The sequence below is a fragment of the Rattus norvegicus genome, chromosome 7, assembly GCF_021556685.1.
Source record: "Rattus norvegicus strain SHRSP/BbbUtx chromosome 7, alternate assembly SHRSP_T2T, whole genome shotgun sequence".
In the NCBI taxonomy this organism is placed as follows: Eukaryota; Metazoa; Chordata; class Mammalia; order Rodentia; family Muridae; genus Rattus; species Rattus norvegicus.
The window spans coordinates 38,696,716-38,716,597 of NC_141540.1; the positions used below are offsets into that span (position 1 = coordinate 38,696,716).

Consider the following 19,882-nt stretch of genomic DNA (forward strand, 5'->3'; position numbering starts at 1 on the left):
GGAGGAAGAGAGAGAGAGAGAGAGAGAGAGAGAGAGAGAGAAGGGGAGAGAGGGGGAGAGAGAGAAAGAAATTTACCTTGTGGTGTGTGTGAGAGAGGGGGGGCAGGGAGGAAGAGAGAGAGAGAGAGAGAGAGAGAGAGAGAGAAGGGGAGAGAGGGGGAGGGGGGAGAGAGATATTTACTTTGTGGTGTGTGTGTGTGTGTGTGTGTGTGTGTGTGTGTGTGTGTGTGTGTATGAGAGAGAGGGGAGGGAGAGAGAGAAGGGGAGAGAGGGGAAGGGAGAGAGATTTACCTTGTGGGGTGTGGGTGTGGGTGTGGGTGACATTTACTTTATGGATCACCAATAATGTTTTTGAAAGAGAGCCAATCCTCTTGTCCTTCGTTTAAAGCAAAATAAACTTTGTTTCCATGAGGGGCCTGCTTCCTGAGCAGCTTGGTACGGATCCTTAGACCCTTGATAGCTTTGTTTTAAGTCAGACGGTGTCAGAGGTGGAGAGTTCTCTTGCCTCTCCCAGACCCTTACCTCCTCCAGTTCCTGCACCTATGTCCCTTTCTCCTGTCTTTGGTGGCTCTGGAGGGCAGCTCCTTTTAGTCATTGTGTAGAGACAGGCTCAAACTACCATGGACACACCACACCCCCAGCCTTTGTCTGAGAGCTTTCGCCATGGAGACTACTCTGGCTGTCTCCTCCACTCCCAGGTGGTCTCCTTCACTCCCAGGTGGTCTCCTCCTCTCCCAGGTGGTCTCCTCCACTCCCAGGTGGTCTCCAGCTTTGCTCACACAGTACCACAGCGAGCATGCTGGCTGGCTCTCAGTTTGCAGTGCACATCTTTGTTGCTTATTCAGTTTGTGTCCTGATCCCAAGATTTGTTTGTGCAGAGGGGTATTCTTTCCACGTCTGACGGTGTCATCTCCCACTCTGCTCAGTGAGAAACATCCCGCCCAGCCCCACAGTTACGCCTCCCTGTTTCCACAGCCGTCCTGAGATCAGATCAGGCCAAAGCCATGGTTCTCTCTGCCCTTTACTCTCACTTGGCTTCCTCTGGGCATCTGATCAGCTGTTTTGTCTCTGGCTTGGAGTGTAGCTCAGGAGGGGGCTACCCTCACAGACTGTGCCAGAGGCTGCACATCGTTGCTGGTGGCTGAGGTCTGGCAGTCTCCCTCAGCTTCTCCCTGCTCCGGATTTATCAGAGTGCAGTATTTATGCCATGTGGGTCTTACTTGGGCCAAGAGTCTTCAATCAGCCTTGTGACTCAAGTTGCTAAGGAAACGGTGTCTAGTGGGACCTGGAAGATTTACAACCTGTTCTCAGGCTGCAAGGATTCCTCCAGTATTCTTGCTGACACAGTTTACTCCCGTAAACTCTCAGCCCCGTGGGGGTATGAATCTCTGCCTGTCTCTGCACAATTCATTTTTCCTAGATACAAAGTCTAGAACAGGAGTTCAGAGAAGGTGGGGCTTTGAAGTGGTCAGGACTCCAGCATTCTGGAAGCTCCCGATTCATTAACATGTTTATTTTTTGCTGCCTCTTCTGGGTGCTAGGCTTCAGCAAGTACCAGTTGCCTGTGTGTGTTCATCACTTGCTGGGCTCAGGGTGTCAGGGACCCCCTACCTCTCCCCCAACTCCCCCAGAGACTTTCGGGCTACCCACAGCTTTACCAGATGTGACTTCTCGTGGGTCCTAAGTAGAAAGTGCTCCTCCTTCGTCAGTGTGAGGCAAAAGAAGAGGTGGGACCAACCAGAAAGCAAGGCTTTGTCTGGGGCCTAGAAAGAATGGAGCAAGGAAATTATGTGACCAGACACGAGAGGAGCAAAGTAACCTGGCATCAGCCACGGGTGTCCTCAGGCTTGTTACTAGCTGGAGTCTGCCTCTTCACACTTGCCTGGTTTCCAAGCTTCCCACAGGGACGGAGGGCTTTTCTTGCTCTCTGTGTGTTTTCAAGAGACTAACCGTTCTGGTCAGCAAGGAGAACGTGGCATGCCGCTGTCAGCCTGGGCGTGCCAACAGTTTGTTCCCATCTATGTTCTTTTTCTGTGTTCTGTGTATTTCCATTGGCTGCTCTTTCAGAGGATCCTCAGCGCCCACAAGGTAGCCCTCCTAAGTCTGTAACTCCAGTTCCGGAGGTTGTTCTGCCCTCTTCTGGTTTCTCTGGGTACCCAGCACACATGTGGTACACATAGTCCAAGCGAGGCTTTCACTCACTGGGTCGCTAAAGCTGCCCCTAAACTCAATGCTCAAGGCCTTTGCAGATGTTGGTGAGTACTGAGGAGAAAGCTACAGGGAGACACATGGCAGTCAGGAAAGTTGGCGACTGGAGAAGAGCCCTGGGAGTCTCTTTTGGGATAGTGATGAAGGACCAACAAGATCCCCATCAGGCACTGAGGGGAACAGTTTTCCCAGTAGAGGACTCTAAGGACAGGGTACGCCTTGGTTAGATGGAAGCCCAAGTGTCCAGCGCTTAAAGGGGGTCATGGGGTACTGCCTTTGGTGGCTTCCTTTCTTTCTCTCCTCTGTTCTTCCTCTCCGTTCCTTTAAAACTCTTTCTGGAGATCAGCTTGTCTCTCTGGGGTCCATTTTCTATTGTTTTGTGTTTAGGCTGTTCTCCGAGCTCCCGCCGATGTTCTGTGTGGATTTTTGTTTGAGGGACCTTCTGCTGAAACCAGGCAAGGCTACAGGGCTACAAAAAAAGTGTGTGGATTAGAGCGAGCGCCTTGCCAGGCAATGTGCCATGGTTTGGAAAGGACTGAGAATATCTAAGTTGACTGTCTGCCCCGCAAAAGCCACATCCTCACTTATTTTTCATCGCAAGTAAAGCAGTGACTAGTCACAAAAGGACCCAAAGAAACGGAAACAAGAATCATAATGAAGGTTTACCTTTAGCTTTTTTTTTTAATTGAAAAATAAAATGCCATTCCGCGTATGAGGATACTGCCATTGGTCTTAACAGTATTTAAGCCCTTAAGCTCAGACATTCTGTCCTAAGAAAACGGTTATGGATATACACAAATGTTTGTATATGAAAAAAATCTCCATCCGTCGCTAAAAGAATGAAGTGGAAAAAGTCACAAAAGCCACAAGTTGATCACATGAAGTGCAGGAAGTCCCTCGAGAGCGCGATCAACGTAGACATTAAAATGGCGTCACAGAGGAGTAGATATAGTGGCGTGAAAAGCTGTTTACATTCTGTTTTGTGTCAGCAAAGACTTGGCTGTAATTAACAGGAGTATTTCACAGTCACTGAACTAGGTAGGGATGGATGGTTCTCACGTAACAGGACTGATTCAGTGGTGTCATGACCAGTATCTCAGCCGTTCCTGCAAACACTCCAATGCTTACCCTATTATGATAGAAGAGAGCTGCTCCAGCTTCAACCATCTAGTCCTCGGCTGGGACACAGAGGGAACAGGGTGGCAAGGGCTGCCGACGTTTCTTTTCTATCCTGCTACCCAGAAGAATGTCACATTGCAACCTCTGTATGCAAAGGATGCCAGTCAAGTGTTAAGCACGCTTTGCAAACAGCCAAAGCAGGTGAAGATCGGATACGAGCCTTAGATTAAGGCAGGAAGGAGAGCTTGAGAACGGGGTGGGGTGGAGGGGAGAAGGTGGCCTCTCACACAAAAATCCAGTTGAAGCATCTGCCTGCAAAGGTGCAAGAATTCATCTGCAATCACCAACTGATCAGTCAGTCTGTCTCTCTTCCCTACTGTAAGCTAGCTACTGTCTAGAGATCTCATCTGAAACCCCAGTTGCAGGGACAGGGTGTGGTCATTTTTAAACCTCTTGTGTATGCTCTGGTGGCTCCTGGTTTTCCCTTATCAGTTGACAATCAAAGGCCGTCTCCTTCCACCCCATGCCTAGTGCTCCCTGACAGGTAATATTTAGACGTAATTTTTGGTTACTTCAGTGGATTCTTACATCTACCACTCTTCTCCACCCCAAGTCCTTCCAACCTCCCAACATCAGGTAGGTGAGAAAGAAGGTTAGAGGGGGAAAGGGGCATAGATCTTGTTAGACTGCTTCCCGTTGATTATGGACATCGAGTTCCTTGGGGCAAGTCTAATCTTCGTCATCAGGATATCTTAATTTCTTCTTGTTGAGTCTTTGCTCGTGACCACTTGACAAATGGTAGCAACAGGAACCAGCAATAGTGGGGGTGGGGAGAGTGGGAGTGGAAGGTGGGGGGAGTGGGAGTGGAGGGTGGGGGGAGTGGGAGTGGAGGGTGGGGGGAGTGGGAGTGGAGGGTGGGGGGAGTGGGAGTGGAGGGTGGGGGGAGTGGGAGTGGAGGGTGGGGGGAGTGGGAGTGGAGGGTGGGGGGAGTGGGAGTGGAGGGTGGGGGGAGTGGGAGTACAGCAGCCTCCTTAGGCCCTCTTGGGGCTCTCAAATTTAAACCCCCTCAAGAGTTCCCAGAATTCCAAATGTAACCATCTGCCATTGGCAAAAAACCACGCCTGTCCTAGAGCACGAGACAAATCACAGTCAGCCGCTGTGTACAGTCTGAAGCAGCTCTGCATCCCACACCCGGGATCAAAGCAAAAACAGAATCGTGTAACATAACTGGGTTTTTTATTTTTTATTTATTTAAGAAACCAGGATTCTCATACAGTGCTCAATGTTGTTCCCATTTAAACAACGGACACCTGGGGTCGTACACATTCACGGAAGCATCCGTTAGTCACTTTCCAATCAGCTATGGTCTCCAGAGGCACCTCATTAACCGCACTTCTCAAAAGAGGAAAAAGGAAAACCAGAAGGGTTTCTTAGCAACCTTTTCAGATGTAGCTCGAGAGGCACCAGAGTGTTCTGTACCGCACAGTTAACTCCAACTCCCTTAAAGGGCCCAGAGCTGAGCTTAGATATGTCTTATTCGCTGTGACTCTATCTCAGAGAGGCACATACTCACGTTCTCAGGTGCCTTACACTTACCTCCTCCTGGACACCGCTCTTCCTCCTTAATACGTTTAGCAAAATCCCCAATGCTGCCTCAAACTGGCTAGGCCTAAAGTCCATCCCTGTATTGGAACCGAGACTCCCAGCTGGGCCTGAGTCAAGGCCCTAAATTATGAGGCGGGACTCCTACAGGCATTGAGGGCGATCGATCGGGTGGAGCTGTGTCTCCATCTCACCGCTCACAGGATCAGCCACACCAACAGGGTCTGGTCCCCGCTGTTGAGAAGCTTACACAGTAACATGCTAGGCACTGCTCTGTTAGGAGGTAGAAAACCAAACAACATTTAGCACCTGTCAGGGACAGCATCATGGTGTGGGAGGAGGAGGAGGAGGAAGTTAGGACGTGACAGCCAGAGAACCTAAAGGTCCACGTTCGACATGACAGGGTCCCCACAGAAATCAGTGCTGTTCTTTAAGAGCAGATGACTTTTTTTTTAATTAGAAAGGTATACTCCAAATTTTTATTTTTGAAATGATTCATTTTCTTTCTTTGTATTTTTAATGTCTTATAGAATTCAAATTCAAGTGACTCTCTAAAGCTCTACCAGCCACACTTAAAGTCCTTCAGGATGGGGTTATAGACGAGAACATTTCTCCTTTTCATTATTAAAAGAGTATTTTTTTGGTAATGAGCACATATCAGTTTTGTTTAAGCCTGTGAGTGCTTATTTAATGTTTCCATCAAGGCATATAGAAAGTTATTTAGAGGATTTTAAAATTTGGCTCACCTCTTCATCACGTATAGCTTGTGTGTGCACACTATAGGAAGACCAGAGGACAGAGCAGTAAGGAGCCCATCGCATCCCAAGCCCCTCCTCCCCAGAGCTTGCAAGGCTCTGGTGATACTGCGACATCAGCGTACCCACCATACACTTTTAAAATGGCAGTGGTTTCTGTGAGGGTCCTATCCCGTTGAACATGGACTTTATGTTGTCTGGCTGTCATGTCCTAACTTCCTCCTTCTTGCACACCTTGATGTCCCCGACAGGTGCTAAATGCTGTGTCTCCATTCAAACTGTTAATACTTGAGGTTGTGCATATTTGTGGAAGTCACTCATTCATTTATTCACTCATTCATTAATCCATTATTGAAGAAGGATTCATTGCCAGAACTCCCATTAGGGATGCAAAGACAAACAAGCCCTTGGCTCATGTTAACACTCCAGGGGTTGGGGATTTGGCTCAGTGGTAGAGCACTTGCCTAGCAAGCACAAGGCCCTGGGTTCGGTCCCCAGCTCCAAACAAACAAACAAACAAACAAACAAACAAAACCACCCCGGAGCCCAATGCATAAGCGGTTACAACCCAGATCCTTGGCACCATGAGGGAGGGTTTAGAATGTGAGGGTTCTTAGAACACCTGGCTTCGTGTGTGTGTGTGTGTGTGTGTGTGTGTGTGTGTGTAGGGGGAGTGCATGTGTGTGTGCCTGTGTATGAGTATGTGTGCGTGTGTGTGTGTGAGTGTGTGTGCCTGTGAGTGCATGTATGTATGCCTGTGTATGAGTGTGTGTGTGAGTGTGAGTATGTGTGCGTGTGCCTGTGAGTGCATGTGTGTGTGCCTGTGTATGAGTGTGTGTGTGAGTGTGAGTGTGGGTGTGCCTGTGTGTGCCTGTGTATGAGTGTATGTGTGAGTGTGAGTGTGTGTGTGAGTGTGAGTGTGTGTGTGAGTGTGTGTGCCTGTGAGTGCATGTGTGTGTGCCTGTGTATGAGTGTGAGTGTGTGTGTGTGTGTGTGCCTGTGTGTGCCTGTGTGTGCGTGTGCCTGTGTGTGAGTGTGAGTGTGTGTGTGTGAGTGTGTGCCTGTGTGTGCCTGTGTGTAATGTGAGTGTGTGTGTGTGTGCTTGTGCATGAGTGTATGTGTGTGAGTGTGTGTGTGTGCCTGTGAGTGCATATGTGTGTGTGTGTGTGTGTGTGTGTGCACGAACGCTCAAGCGTTGGCAGGGGAAACTCTGTGTAGGGTCCCACAAAGCATCATTCCAGGAGGACATCTACAAAGAAAGTAGTGCCAAGTTAGAAAGAGGGGTGAAGAAAATACGGGGTGCTTCCCAGACAAGGGAAAGCAATTTCAGTTCTTCTCAAAACAGCTGAGAGCTGCATTTTTAGTGTCTTTGCTCGTAAGGACATATCATTATGATTAGGAAGACTTAATAGGCTCATCCACACTCCAGAACAGTTTGTTTCCCTGTGTACCGCATTGCCAAACCATATTTTCCCCTCTAGAGCCTTGGACTTTACAGTGTCAATCTCCTGATATTGAGTTATGCGACAGAGTTGGGTGAACTCATGCTTTTTAAAATAACTTTGAATGTTGTGTGTGTGTTCTCTTGTTGGTGTGCACATGTTTTGGGTGTGCAAGTATGCCTTCCTCTACTTACTCCACTGATTTTTTTCTGAGACAGGGTCAGTATCTCTCTCTCTCCCTCCCTCCCTCCCTCCCTCCCTCCCTCCCTCCCTCCCTCCCTCCCTCCCTCCCTCTCTCCCTCACTGATTCTGGATCTAGCTGTTTCTGTGAGAGTGGCTAGCATGCTCCCAGGGGCCGCCTGTCTCTCCTCTCCGGCGCAGATACCTTCTTCCATGGTGCTGGGGTCTGAACACAGAGCCTCAGTCAGCACAGTTAACCACTAAGCAATCTCCTTCTCCAGCAGGCTCACCACCTAAGCTTTGGTTTAAAAATACCATTAGGCCTGATGTTGGCGAGACTTTCCGGGTGTAGCTTTTGACAGTCCTAGGAGACAGAGTCACACAGCCAATCCCCGGATCCTCTGGCTCTAAAATGTTTCTGCCCCTCTTCCTTTGCTCCGAAGTCCCTGAGCCTTAGGCGAGGGAGGTGTTTTGTACATGTATCAGCTGAGACTCTCGTGCCTAAACCCTGGGCTGACAAGGTCAACAGTAAACATGCTAATGTGGACAGGGAAAGGCCAGAGCCTTCAACCCTACACAAAGGCAGCTAAGGAATATGGAGAAGAGGAGAAACAGTCTTTCTCGGGGAAGAGCACGCCAACTGGTTATCCAACAATGGTCAGTCCTAAAAACATGCAGTCAAAGTAACATTATACAGACCGAGCAGGTCGTATTTACATATTCAGGAGGATGTGTGTGTGTGTGTGTGTGTGTGTGTGTGTGTGTGTGTGTGTGTATGCATATCATATATATACATATACATATACAATGAATGAGAAAAGTGACTATGAATTTGAAAGAGCACAAGGTATGTGGGGAGTTTAGAGATAGGAAAAGGAAGGGAGAAATTATGTAATTACATTGTAATCTCAGAAAATAAAAAGATAATTTAGAAATATAACATTTGGGAGCCGGAAGAGGCAGTGCAGTGTCTAAGAGCATTTGCTGCTTCTACAGAGGCCCTGGGTTCCCAGATTCTCAGGGCACCTCACAACCACCTGTATAGGTCCAGGGAATACAACACCCCCTAGAGTGTGTGGGCACCTGCAGATGTGGTGCACATCGGAACCAATAAGGATGCACATCTATGCATGAAAATGAATAAATTAAAAAAATTATCAACCTCTCTTCTCCCCAGTATTACTTTTACTACACTTTAGAGCAGATTTTTAAGTCCAGAATCGGATTTAAGTTCGGAGCGTTTTTGCTTCTAGAAGGCGTGATGTAGAGAAAGGAGACAAAGGGACTCAGGCTGTGACTCCGTCGTAGAGTGGCAGTGTGGCACGCAGGATGCCCTAAATTCAGTCCCCAGCAGGGCATAAATGAGTGTGGTGATATATGCCTGTAATCCCAGCACGCGGGAGGTGGAGGCGGGAAGATCAGGGTTCAGGGTAATTCTCATACTCAGTGAGTTCAAGGCCAGCCTGCGATGTGTAGAGGAACCCGTCTGAAGAAAGTAAAAAGACACGGACCTGGTATGGTGGTGCATGCCTGTAGCTCCCAATTACTCCATGGGCTGAGACAGGAGCAGTGTCTGTCCCAGGCCACTAGAGACTATCTGAAAAGGGAAAAAAGTACGATCAGGGATGTACCTCAGTGGGTGAATATTTACCTAGCATGTATATGGTGCCAGGTCTGAATCCAAGCACTGGGGTTGGGGGGGGTGGGGAGAGTGGGAGGCAGGGGATAAGAAAGTAAATTGTCTTTTAAAATGATAAACATAGGAAATCTGTATTGGTAACTCTGGGAATTAAAAAAAAAAAAAAAACCTGTTCTTGAGTTTGCAGAGTATACTTGACTACTGGAAGGTAATTGAAACCCAGCATAAAGATAATATGCATCAGAGTCGAAATGGACTCCAAGGAGAATTTGGGAAAATAATGATCACATCTCTTAAATATGTTCCCCCAGAGCAAGCCAGGCTCCTCACTCTCTGGGAACATTTAGTTGAGCCATTAGCATCCCGTACGTGGTAGAGGCAGGGGTACCAGAGCTGTCTCCTCCCTCACACTGGACTCTGTGGACTTGCAGCCTCCCAGCCTTCAGAGTTCCTGGTGGGCTGACTCCTGCTATCCCCACTCAGGGCTTCTCAACCCTCCACCCTTGCAGCCCACTCATTGCCTTCCGGGGAAGAGCTTAGAGCTTCTGCTGGACGCCTCCCTTCACTTCTGTAAGGGCTTTCTACTGGTGGGCAGGGCAGAGCACAGCTAGATTTAATTCCTAGCACATCACTTAAGAAATTTTACTGAACATTTCCGAGCCTCAGCATGGTCATCTGTAAAATTAAGACCATGGGGGGTTGGGGATTTGGCTCAGTGGTAGAGCGCTTGCCTAGCAAGCGCAAGGCCCTGGGTTCGGTCCCCAGCTCCGAAAAAAAGAATAGGAAAAAAAAAAAAAGACCATGGATGCTGTCTTAGTTAGGGTTTTACTGCTGTGAGCAGACACCGTGACCAAGACAACTCTATTATAAAGACAACATTTAATTGGGGCTGTCTTACAGGTTCAGAGGTTCAGTCCGTTATCATCAAGACAGGAGCATGGCAGCATCCAGGCAGGCATGGTGCAGGAGGAGCTGAGAGCTCTGTATATGAAGGCCTCCCAGAGAAGACTGGCTTCCAGATAGCTAGGATGAGGGTAAAGCCCACACCCACAGTGACACACTTCCTCCAAGAAGGCCACACCTACTCCAACAAGGCCACACCTACTCCAACAAGGCCACACCTACTCCAACAAGGCCACACCTCCACATAGTGCCACTCCCTGGGTCAAGCATCTTCAAACCACCACAGATGTCCATGACCAAAGAGTCTCATGCTTGAAATGGGGCAGGATACAGTGCATAATCTCATAAAACATCGTAGCTGTTTTAAGGCTTGTGTAAGTCTTTTGCTGGAGCTCTAACTGGAGCCCTTCATGATTACCTATCTTCACGTCCTTCCTTCCCACCCTGTTGCTTCCTCCCTGTCCTCCAGGCTCGCCCTGGCTCCCGTGTACCGGGCCGTTTATCACCTCTTTGCTTCTTCGTACCACACCTTTGCTTAGCCAGCTCCGTCTAATTAAGACTCGGTTCCAGAGAAGAAACTGGAACAAAAGCATGCGTTGGGTTTCCTTGCTGTGAAGAGATGCCATGACCAAGGCAACTCTAGTAAAAGAAAGCGTTTGAATGGGGCTGCCTTACAGGTTCAGAGGTTCAGCCCATTGTCATCAAGGTGGGAAACATAGAAACATGCAGGCAGAGTTGGTGCTGGAGGAGCCAAGAGTTCTACTCTTTGATCTGCAGGCAGCAGAAGGGGGCTGTCACACTGGCTAGACTCAAGCTTCTGTGTGTGTGTGTGTGTGTGTGTGTGTGTGTGTGTGTGTGACCTCAAAGTCCCACCTTCACAGTGATACACTTCTTCTAACAAGGCCACACCTCCTCCCATGAGGCCATACCTCTTATAAGGGTCGCTTCCCATGGGCCAAGCATATTCAAACCACCACAGATGCTAAACACCAGAAATTGAGGGAAGGCAGGCTATCAATAAGAAAGGGGCACAAGGGCATTTTCCAGTCATTTTTTATGCATATATGTGTTTTGCTTGTGTGGAAGTCTGTGCACCACATACGCGTAGTGGCCACAGAGGGCAAAAGAAGGCATTGGGTCTTCTGGCACTGGAGTTACAGATGGTTGTGAGCCACCATGTGGGTGCAGAGAATAGAACTTGGGTCCTCTGGAAGAAGAACCAGTGTTCTTAAAAGCTGAGCCATCTCTCCGGATCTCTGATCTTGACTTCAGAGGTAAGACACAGGTGCATGCAGCTGTTAGCTTGTCCAACATCTGTGCATTTTGTTGCACAATAGTAATGCCTTTATTTAAAAAAAAAAAAGGTCACAGGCATCATTTCCTCCAGCCATGAATAGGGAACTGTTAGTTTCTCCTCTATGCAGAGCTACCGGGATGCTGGAAAGAGCACAGAGTAGGTGTTCAATAAAAATTAGTCCTTTAGCAGGAACAAAAAATTTACATTGACACAGCAAGTGTAGCTTCTTATTTCTACAGTGAAGCCCTTCTCCATCTGAGCCCCTCTTCTGCCCTCACAGGATAGCAGAGGAAAATCAAAATCTGCGTCTTGATCATTCTGTCTCATCGAGCATCCGATATAGGTGCACTAAGAAGCGCACACATGCTTCGCGCCCTTCAACATCCGAGAGACCGCTCAGCAGTGTGTTGATTACTTTAAAGCACATTCAAGTGCGTATTATTCTCAAAGGAACAAATGTCATACGATCCCACTGTGTAAAGTACCCGGAATAGCAACAGTGGTAGAAACAGCAATAAAACGATGGTTGCCGTGTCCTGGAGAGGGAGATGGGTATTTGGTGGGTGTGGAACTTGTTTGTGTTGAAGAATAAGCCTGAGATAGATGATGTTGACCACAGCACCACAATGTGAATGTACGTAGTGCCTCGGAAGAATACGCTTTAAAAATGGTTAAAATGCTAAACGTTATTGTTTTAATTTCATTTATTTTATGTGTATGGGTATTTTGCTTGCAAATATATTTGTGCACCCTGTGTATGCCTGCTGTGTGAGGAGGCCAGAATAGGGTGTTGGATCCCCTGGAACTGGAGTTACTAAAGGCTGGGAAGTGCTGTGTCAGTGCTGGGAACTGAACCCCTGCCCTCTGGGAGAGCATCCAATACTCTTAACCGCTACGCCATCTCCCCAGCGCCTAAAGTGTTAAACTTTAGATTATGCCTATGTCGGTTTAGCTCTTTAAAAAGTTCTACTCTACTCACTCCTGTGAGTCACCACTCTAAGCTTAACCATCAGCACATCCCCCAACTCGGACCCCACCCCGCCTCCTGGTCCACAAAGGAACAGCAGTCTTGAGCTCCTCCTCTTCCCATAGATGCTCTGCCAGAAGTATAAGCAGGGAACCGGCATTGAGCTCTCCTCGGACCCAGGCTTTGTGCCAGGCATAGGAAGTACAAAGAAACACAGTTGCAAATGTCTGGTGAGAGACGCAGGCCAATCAACAGATCGTTTCCAAACAGAGTGGGAGGGGCCGGGGTGGCGTGGCTGGGGTACTGCCGCAGGGTAAGAAGGCTTCCTGACTGTAGAGAGATGGACACACAAGCGTTAACCTGCTGAGTAGGGGCAGAAGCCAGACTGGCCTCAGTTCCTTAGGACTCCCTTTACTTTGTTGTGTTTGCTGGCTCCATTCCTTCAGCTAGAGAGCACTCTTTTCCTTCGCTGTGAAAGCAGTCCAGTCCTTAAAGTGCCAGCTCAGATGCCACCTGCCTTCTGGAAAAGGCGCTTCAACCCAGCCAAAATTAATCTCCCCTTCTCCTGAGCTCCCACCGCCTCCTGTTGTATCTTCATTTAGCACATTCTTCATCCTGTCAGGTAATACTGCCTTTCATAGCTCTCGCCCCCCTGTTGGATATATTTTGGGAATTTATATTTCTTCTTTTTTTTTTTTTTTTTTGGTTCTTTTCTTTCGGAGCTGGGGACCGAACCCAGGACCTTGTGCTTCCTAGGCAAGCACTCTACCACTGAGCTAAATCCCCAAACCCGGGAATTTATATTTCTAAGTAAGACACACCGACTAGAAGCAGCCATAGCATAAAAGAATCAGTCACGGGCGTGGACGCCTTCCCAGCCTCTGCTTCACTTCCCAATCCACGCGGCAGGGTGTGCTACTCTGCTTTCTGGTGCTTCAACAGAATGACCGATAAAATCAGTTGAGGAGAAGCTTATCCATGTTCAGAGTTTTAGAACCTTCCCTACACACGGTCATTTGGTTCTGTGGTTTGGGGGCGTCTAGAGACCAGGAAGATCAGGTTGGGAGCATGACAGTGTGAAGACGCTCACCACTTGGTGGCCAGGAGCAGCAGAGAGGAGAAGCTGGGGTCCAGACATTTCCTACAAAGCCCCACCTCTTACAGGCTGGAGGTGAAGACTTTATTGCATGAGGCTGTACTATGGGGACAAGTGGCATGCCATGACTCACACCCAGGTTAGCCTCACCCGTCTTTCAAGAGCTCAAGCCCAAGCCCAAGGTAGCCTCTGCCCTTCTTTTTTTTTTTTTTTTTTTTTTTTTGGTTCTTTTTTTTGGAGCTGGGGACCGAACCCAGGGCCTTGCGCTTCCTAGGTAAGCGCTCTACCACTGAGCTAAATCCCCAGCCCCGCCTCTGCCCTTCTTAAGGTCCTAACCTCTCCTTAGTCAGCGATGCCAAGGGTCACATGAGCAGAGCTCCGTGGCATCAAGGATCTCTCAGTCTTTAGTCTGCTCCTGGCTGCACTTCGCACCATGCTCTCCTACCCAACTTGTGTTACTTAACCGTTAGGTGGTGATTACTAACCCCCTGACATAAACAGCCCGAGTTTGTTTTGGTGCACAGTTGCCGAGCTTTTGGTCCACAGTGTTTGCATCTGTTGACTCGGGGCTAACGGTGCAGCGGCCATGTGGGAAGAGAAGGCTTTGAACTCATCTCAGACAGGGACTGGGACATGAGGAAGAGATCAGGGGACGAGATGTAACCTTCAAAGGTGACTTCCTTTCTCATGCTAGGCCCTACCTCTGGTTTCCAGAACCCATCCACTATAGCGCCACCTGCCGAGGGGGCGAGTGTTTAATAAAGATCAACCTGTGGGAGACATTTCATACTAAGCTGTGATAGCCCCTCCTTTGTGGCTTGCTGCCTGTTTCTCCACCCACTTCACTTTTCTCCTTCGTGGATGCTGCTGTATGCACCACTCCTGATTCCGGGGCTCCCCGGGGTTCCACTCAGGCATCTTCTTACTTTGTACATTTTCACTGGATGGTCTCAGTAGATGTGACTTCAGGTGCATTCAGAATAGTTACTGCTCCGATCCGATGCCTGACTCGTTGTCTGGTGGTCCCCCCCAGGAACTGTCCCCTGGTGCACAAGGTCACGAGTCTCTCAGCCCTCCTGACCCTCTAGCATTTCTGCTTCCGTACGCAGCACCGTGAACCGTCCATCAGATCTGCGAAATCACTTTAACTCCTTGCTCCTTCTCCCTTAGATCCAATCTGTCATTAAACCCTTTTGCTAAAGACTCAAATCTGCCTTCTGCCGTGGCTGTAATTCAGGCCTGCATCGTTTCTTACCAGTGGCACTGGCCCCGCGCCACCTTGCAGTGTGCGCTTTCCCAGAGTGCAGCCCTATGATGTCGCTAAATAAAAGATCTGGTTTATGGCAGCCTCCTGTTTGCACTCCCTCGGTGGCTCCTCATTGCTGTTGGAAAGAAAGTCGCACGCGCTTTGATATATGATCTCCAAACTGCTCCCCTGCCCGTGTATGTAATTTTATATTAGACCTTCATGAACCATTTATAGTTTCTAAATGTACCCTGCTCTCAGAGAGATCCAAACTGTAATGTGGGGACTCTTATTCATTTTGTCTTCCTTTAAAAAAAAAAATACTAGTAGCCTGTGATGGAGGCAGGCAGATCCCCAAAGATCATTGGCCAGCTGGCCTAGCCAAATCCATGAGCTTCGGGTTTGGTGAAAAATCCTGTCCCTAAAATAAAAGTGGGGAGCTGGAGAGCTAGCTGAGTGGCTAAGAGAGCCTGCAGCTCTCACAGAGCAATGGCTTCATTTCTCAGCACTCACAACCACCTGTAACTCCAGCTCCTGGGGACCTTATATCATCTTTCAGATACCTGCGTGCGCGCACATGCATACACACACACACACACACACACACACACACACACACACACACACACACATGCAATACAGTCTTTTTAAAAAATAAGTAAGCATGGAGAGTGATTGAGGAAATTGACATCGGCCCCTACATGCGTGCACAGCACACATGTGCACATACAATCACACGTACATTTATATACCCGTGTGCTGGTTAGTTTTATGTCAACTTAGCAGAAGCTGTATTCATCCGAGAGGAGGGAACCTCAACTTAAAAAGAAAACCTGCCTTTATTAGATTGGGCTTTAGGCAAACCTGTAGGACCCAATTCATCGTGGTTTGGGCCACTCTAGGGCTGGTGGTCCTGGGTTCCATAAGAAAGCAGGCTGAGCAAGCCAGGGGAAGCAAGCCAGTAAGCAGCACCCCTCCATGGCCTCTGCCAGGTCCTGCCTTCGCTCAATGGACTGTGGCATGTAAATCCCCAACTTGCTTTTGGTCATACATGTTGTACATAATAATGTATGTTATGTCATAGTGTCTCAACATAGCAATAGTAACCCTAACTGGGACAACCCACGCGAACATGTATTTCCACCATATAACACAATACACAAGTGTGTGTGTGTATACACAAATGTATGTATGTATATAGTATGTATGTATGTATGTATGTATGTATGCATGTATGTGTGTATTATGTATTTATATAACAGAGTTTCACTGTTTACAAGGAAAGGCTTAACAGAGGACTAAAGATGCTGGAAGGTGCTGATAATGTAATTGAACATGCTCTAAAGTCAGCCAATCACATGCCCATCCATGTTCCATATGGAAATCTCCTGCCTCTTGGGCGGAGCTAGAAACAGCTGAGCCGTCCATGCAGTGGGCAGGTCCTAGATTAACTTACCCATCTCTCACTGGTCTTTGCCAAGGTGTCTGAAATGGGGTGTACTTACGTGTAAGGCTGGAGAAGGACACGTGGGTACCATGTGGGAACAAACTCAGGATTCAGCTGGTGGAAGCGAAAGTGGAGAGCGTGTGCTGGAACAACCAGCAGTCTCAGCAGCCATCCTGCTTTGGCTTCCCATGATGCTCCACATTTCATGATGCAACAGACTGGTTGCTTCCTGGTACCCACACACATTGCTAATTGTGGAGGACGCTCAGTCTCTATGGTGACGTTGCCTAAGGTTCAGACTTTCAAGTACAACCTTCTGTCCTGGACATTCTGTTGGGAATGTTTGGTTGCAAATAACAGAGAAGTCTAAGAACAGTGGCCGAACCAAGCAGAGGTGTGTTTCTCTAACATGATGGCAGATGTGGAGGTAGCCTTGTTCAGCTCCTCATCAGAGCCACTCAACACGCTGGCTTCCGTTGTCATGGTGATAACCAGGTAGCTTAAGTCCCAGGCATTGGGCCTGTGTTGAAAGGAGTGGGAAGGGCTTCCCTCATCTTCTTTTATTAAGTAACAACAAACATTTACTTGGGGTTTTTTTTCCTCAGCAGAACCATCACACATGGCCATCTGAGACTTCAAGGCGGCCGAGAAGAGTATATTGAACAAGGCATATTAGCATTCTGAATAAACTTGGGATGATGTTGAGAAAAGAAGGAGTGAAGGTTAGTGAACCCCACCCTCGGGGATCCTCCATATTCCCACCAGACGACCACTGAGTACTTGCCCTGTTTTCCACTGCAAAAATCCCCTTAGCACTGCTCTTTCCGCTCTGGATACTCAAACGCACTCCACCCCTCTTCTGCAAAGCTCTCTCTGCTAAGTGCGGCTCTCACTGGATAACCTTGACTCTGAGCGGCGCGGGGAGGGGGAGGAGAAGGTACTGGTGGGATTGTGTTCTGAAAAAACACCAGCCTCCCCTCTTAGTTTTTCCACTCTTGAGCGATTTAATCAGACGCTTATAATGTGTCTGCGGATCGGGCCAATCTCCTGCTAATCACAGTCACGAGCCTGGGCGGCCGTGGTCAACGTGTGAACATGTGTCAGTGCGACTGGCTGTGTACACGGAGACCCCATTCCTATCTTTAACGGTCCTATTGGCAATTCTTCTCCATCGTTCAGTTTTATGATACAAATTTGTTGGGATTAAACTCGGGCAGCTCATGTAAAATTAATTTCCGTTCCACTTCGGTTCCGATCAGTAATTGGTTGAAGCCCAGTGTGCAGTTCTCTCTCTGCCGCCCTCAAGGCCCTTGGTTGGTAACACTTGCTGTTTTGACTTTGTTCTCTACTGCGACTGTGTGTGCTCGAAGGATGTCTGCCTTGACTTGTATCTGTTTACTAAGGACCTGGCCCCACAGTAGGTACACAGTAAGCACTGGCTAATTTCTCTTATTTGCTGCATCAGCTTTTATTAATAATCCAGGAAAATGGTAACCAATAAGTAATGTAAAAATAAGTGAGATTAATGTGTGTGCATGTGTACTGCAGAGTTACAGCTACCAAATATAAATCTGAATACCGTAAGAGAGAAAAATGTATATTACATATATGTATCCAATGACTCTTACAACACTCCCTTGTGTATCGGCTGCAGGGTGTCCCAGCAGACCACTCTTCACATGTCCTAGCATGTTTTATAGAAAAAGAAAACTCCTACAGATTAGGTCTCCTGGCTGTGTTTAAACATGGGGGCTCTGTGTGGCTGTTCTGTAATCCTGCCTGGACCCCATTCACATTTTACAGTCCAGGGACCCTGAAAGAATGACCACAGATACTGATCCCAACTGCTTGGGGGATTGTTGTGGCCATGATTTTGGCCTGAACCTGGCCCTCTCCTTCCTCCCTGCCCCTGGGAAGGAGTCTACACCTCAGAGTTCTGTCTGTAGACACTGAGGGTGTGCAGAAGCAGTGCTGGAAGGGGGCACAGAGACAGGCAGTTCTAGAAGTGACCGGTCCACCTTAGTGGATGTGCACCCAGCTGTGTCCACCCTCCGGTCTCTCGGTAGCCGATGCATGGTTACATTTCATCTGTCCAGGAACCGGTTTTACGTTCTGTGTCTCTTCTCCGTGAGCTCATTAGACGTTCTATGAGACAACCCTGGTGCATTGCGGATTTGAGATTTCTCGCATTAAAAATAATACACAAGTGTGTATGGATATGTCAGGCCTAGGGCGTGCACTGTGCTCTGCATGGTCCACTGTCAACGTGGAACCATGCCCGGAACAGTGTGTTTGGGAAATGTCCATTGTTATAAATCTACAGTTCACTTTTCTGCAGTTCTAAAATTCAAACGCTCTTGAAAACCGCCTTTCTTCTTCACTCTGGTAGGTTCCAAATTGCTCTGAGTTAAAGGGCTTGCAGAGTCTGACCTGAGGGGTGCAAGATGGTTTCTAGGCCTTATTTAGTACCTAGGTGTAAACATTCCCACGTTTGCTGAAGAAACATCAGTATGGTGGCTCATAGGGCGTTATGCCAGCCCTACCGCCCTCAGCAATATATATATATATATATATATATATATATATATATATATATATATATATATATATATATACTTTTGCTCCTTTCAAATGAAGAATTCCGAAATCTGATGTATCTGAGCCCAAGGTTTCTGAGAAAGGTTTGGGACCTGCCGTGTGTGTGTGTGTGTGTGTGTGTGTGTGTGTGTGTGTGTGTGTGTGTGTGCATCCAGTACCCACCTCAATCACAGCACTGTCCCTAGGTGCCTTATCTTGATCAATGCATTATACTCTCATCCTTGATGGTACTCTCTGAGCACTGAGGGGCTAACATTGGTCCCATGTGGCCGACCTAGGTCTCCTGGGTCCTAGGGACTGCTCACTAGAGCCATTCCCTCGTTGTAGCATCAGAAAGACAGAAAGGATGAACATTTAAAAAGCTGATTGGAGGTGATCTGGGCCACTTGGCCCTGCCCAACAAAAAAGGTTTTTGTTCTATTGTGCTGATCATCCGGTTGTTCCCCAGGGTGACTGGAAAAGAAATCAGACCTGGGAAAACAAACTAGAGCTCTGGTCAGCTGAGCGACTGTCGCTACCACAGGTCAGCAGCATAATCTGTGAATCTCTGTGTATACACACATGCCTAGAAATAGAGCCAGTGTTGGATGACTCTGGGAGGAAACAGAATTGTTCTCTCCTTAGTTGAACTTCCAGGAATTCCTGTGTTGTCTAGAACTGCCCCCTCGGAACAATCATGAGTCTGTTTCAGAAGACTCCGGAAGGGTGGTGGCCTGTTCTTTCCTCTCTCCCCACACATGTGTGATTGTGTGCGTGTATGTGTGTGTGTGCATATGTGTGCATGCATATGTGTGTGCATGTTAGTGTGTTTGTGTGTGCATGTGCATGTGTGTATGTATGTGTCTATATCTGTATGTGCATATGTGTGTGCATGTTTCTGTGTGCATGTGTGCATATGTGCGTGCATGTTTGTGTGTGCATGTGTGCATATGTGCGTGCATGTTTGTGTGTATATGTGTATGTATGTATGTGTGTGTGCATGTGTGTGTGCATGTATGTACGTTTGTGTGTGCTTGTGTTCCCTCTCTTGGCTGCATTTCATACTTTGCTTTTCATTTTCTTTTCCCATTTGATTTTCTCTCATGGCCAGATCTGGCAGTTGGCAGATACTTATCTATCATTTTCCTGGTTTTAGCAAAAAAAAAAAAAAAAAAAAAAAGGAGAAATTTCAGGAAAGCCCGAGATTTGTGTTTTACATTTTGTGTAGGATGTTCTTATTGCTTTGGAGACAGGGATTCAGCCCTTGGGAATCCTTTCCTCTTGGTTCGTAATTCTGTCACATTTTGAGCTCTCCTCTCTGCTGCTGGGTAGGGGAAAAGATAAATGCTGCATGACAGCTTGAAAACCCCAAGAGGCCCCACAGTGAGATGCAGTTTACCGAAG

General features: G+C 47.8%; 1 protein-coding gene across 11 annotated transcripts in view; it reads left to right on the forward strand.

Moving 5' to 3' along the window:
- The window catches only part of Tmcc3 (transmembrane and coiled-coil domain family 3), a 314,545-nt gene that overhangs the window by 135,822 nt on the left and 158,841 nt on the right, over positions 1-19,882 (forward strand). For 7 of the 11 annotated variants that reach the window (XM_087557188.1, XM_087557181.1, XM_087557185.1 and 4 more), the window contains one exon: positions 16,507-16,623. In XM_087557188.1, coding sequence (XP_087413314.1) covers positions 16,597-16,623 — 27 coding nt within the window. In that variant the 5' untranslated portion in view covers positions 16,507-16,596. The remainder of the gene's footprint in view (positions 1-16,506; positions 16,624-19,882) is intronic. The other 4 variants (XM_087557186.1, XM_087557182.1, XM_087557183.1 and 1 more) reach the window with 1 other exon arrangement.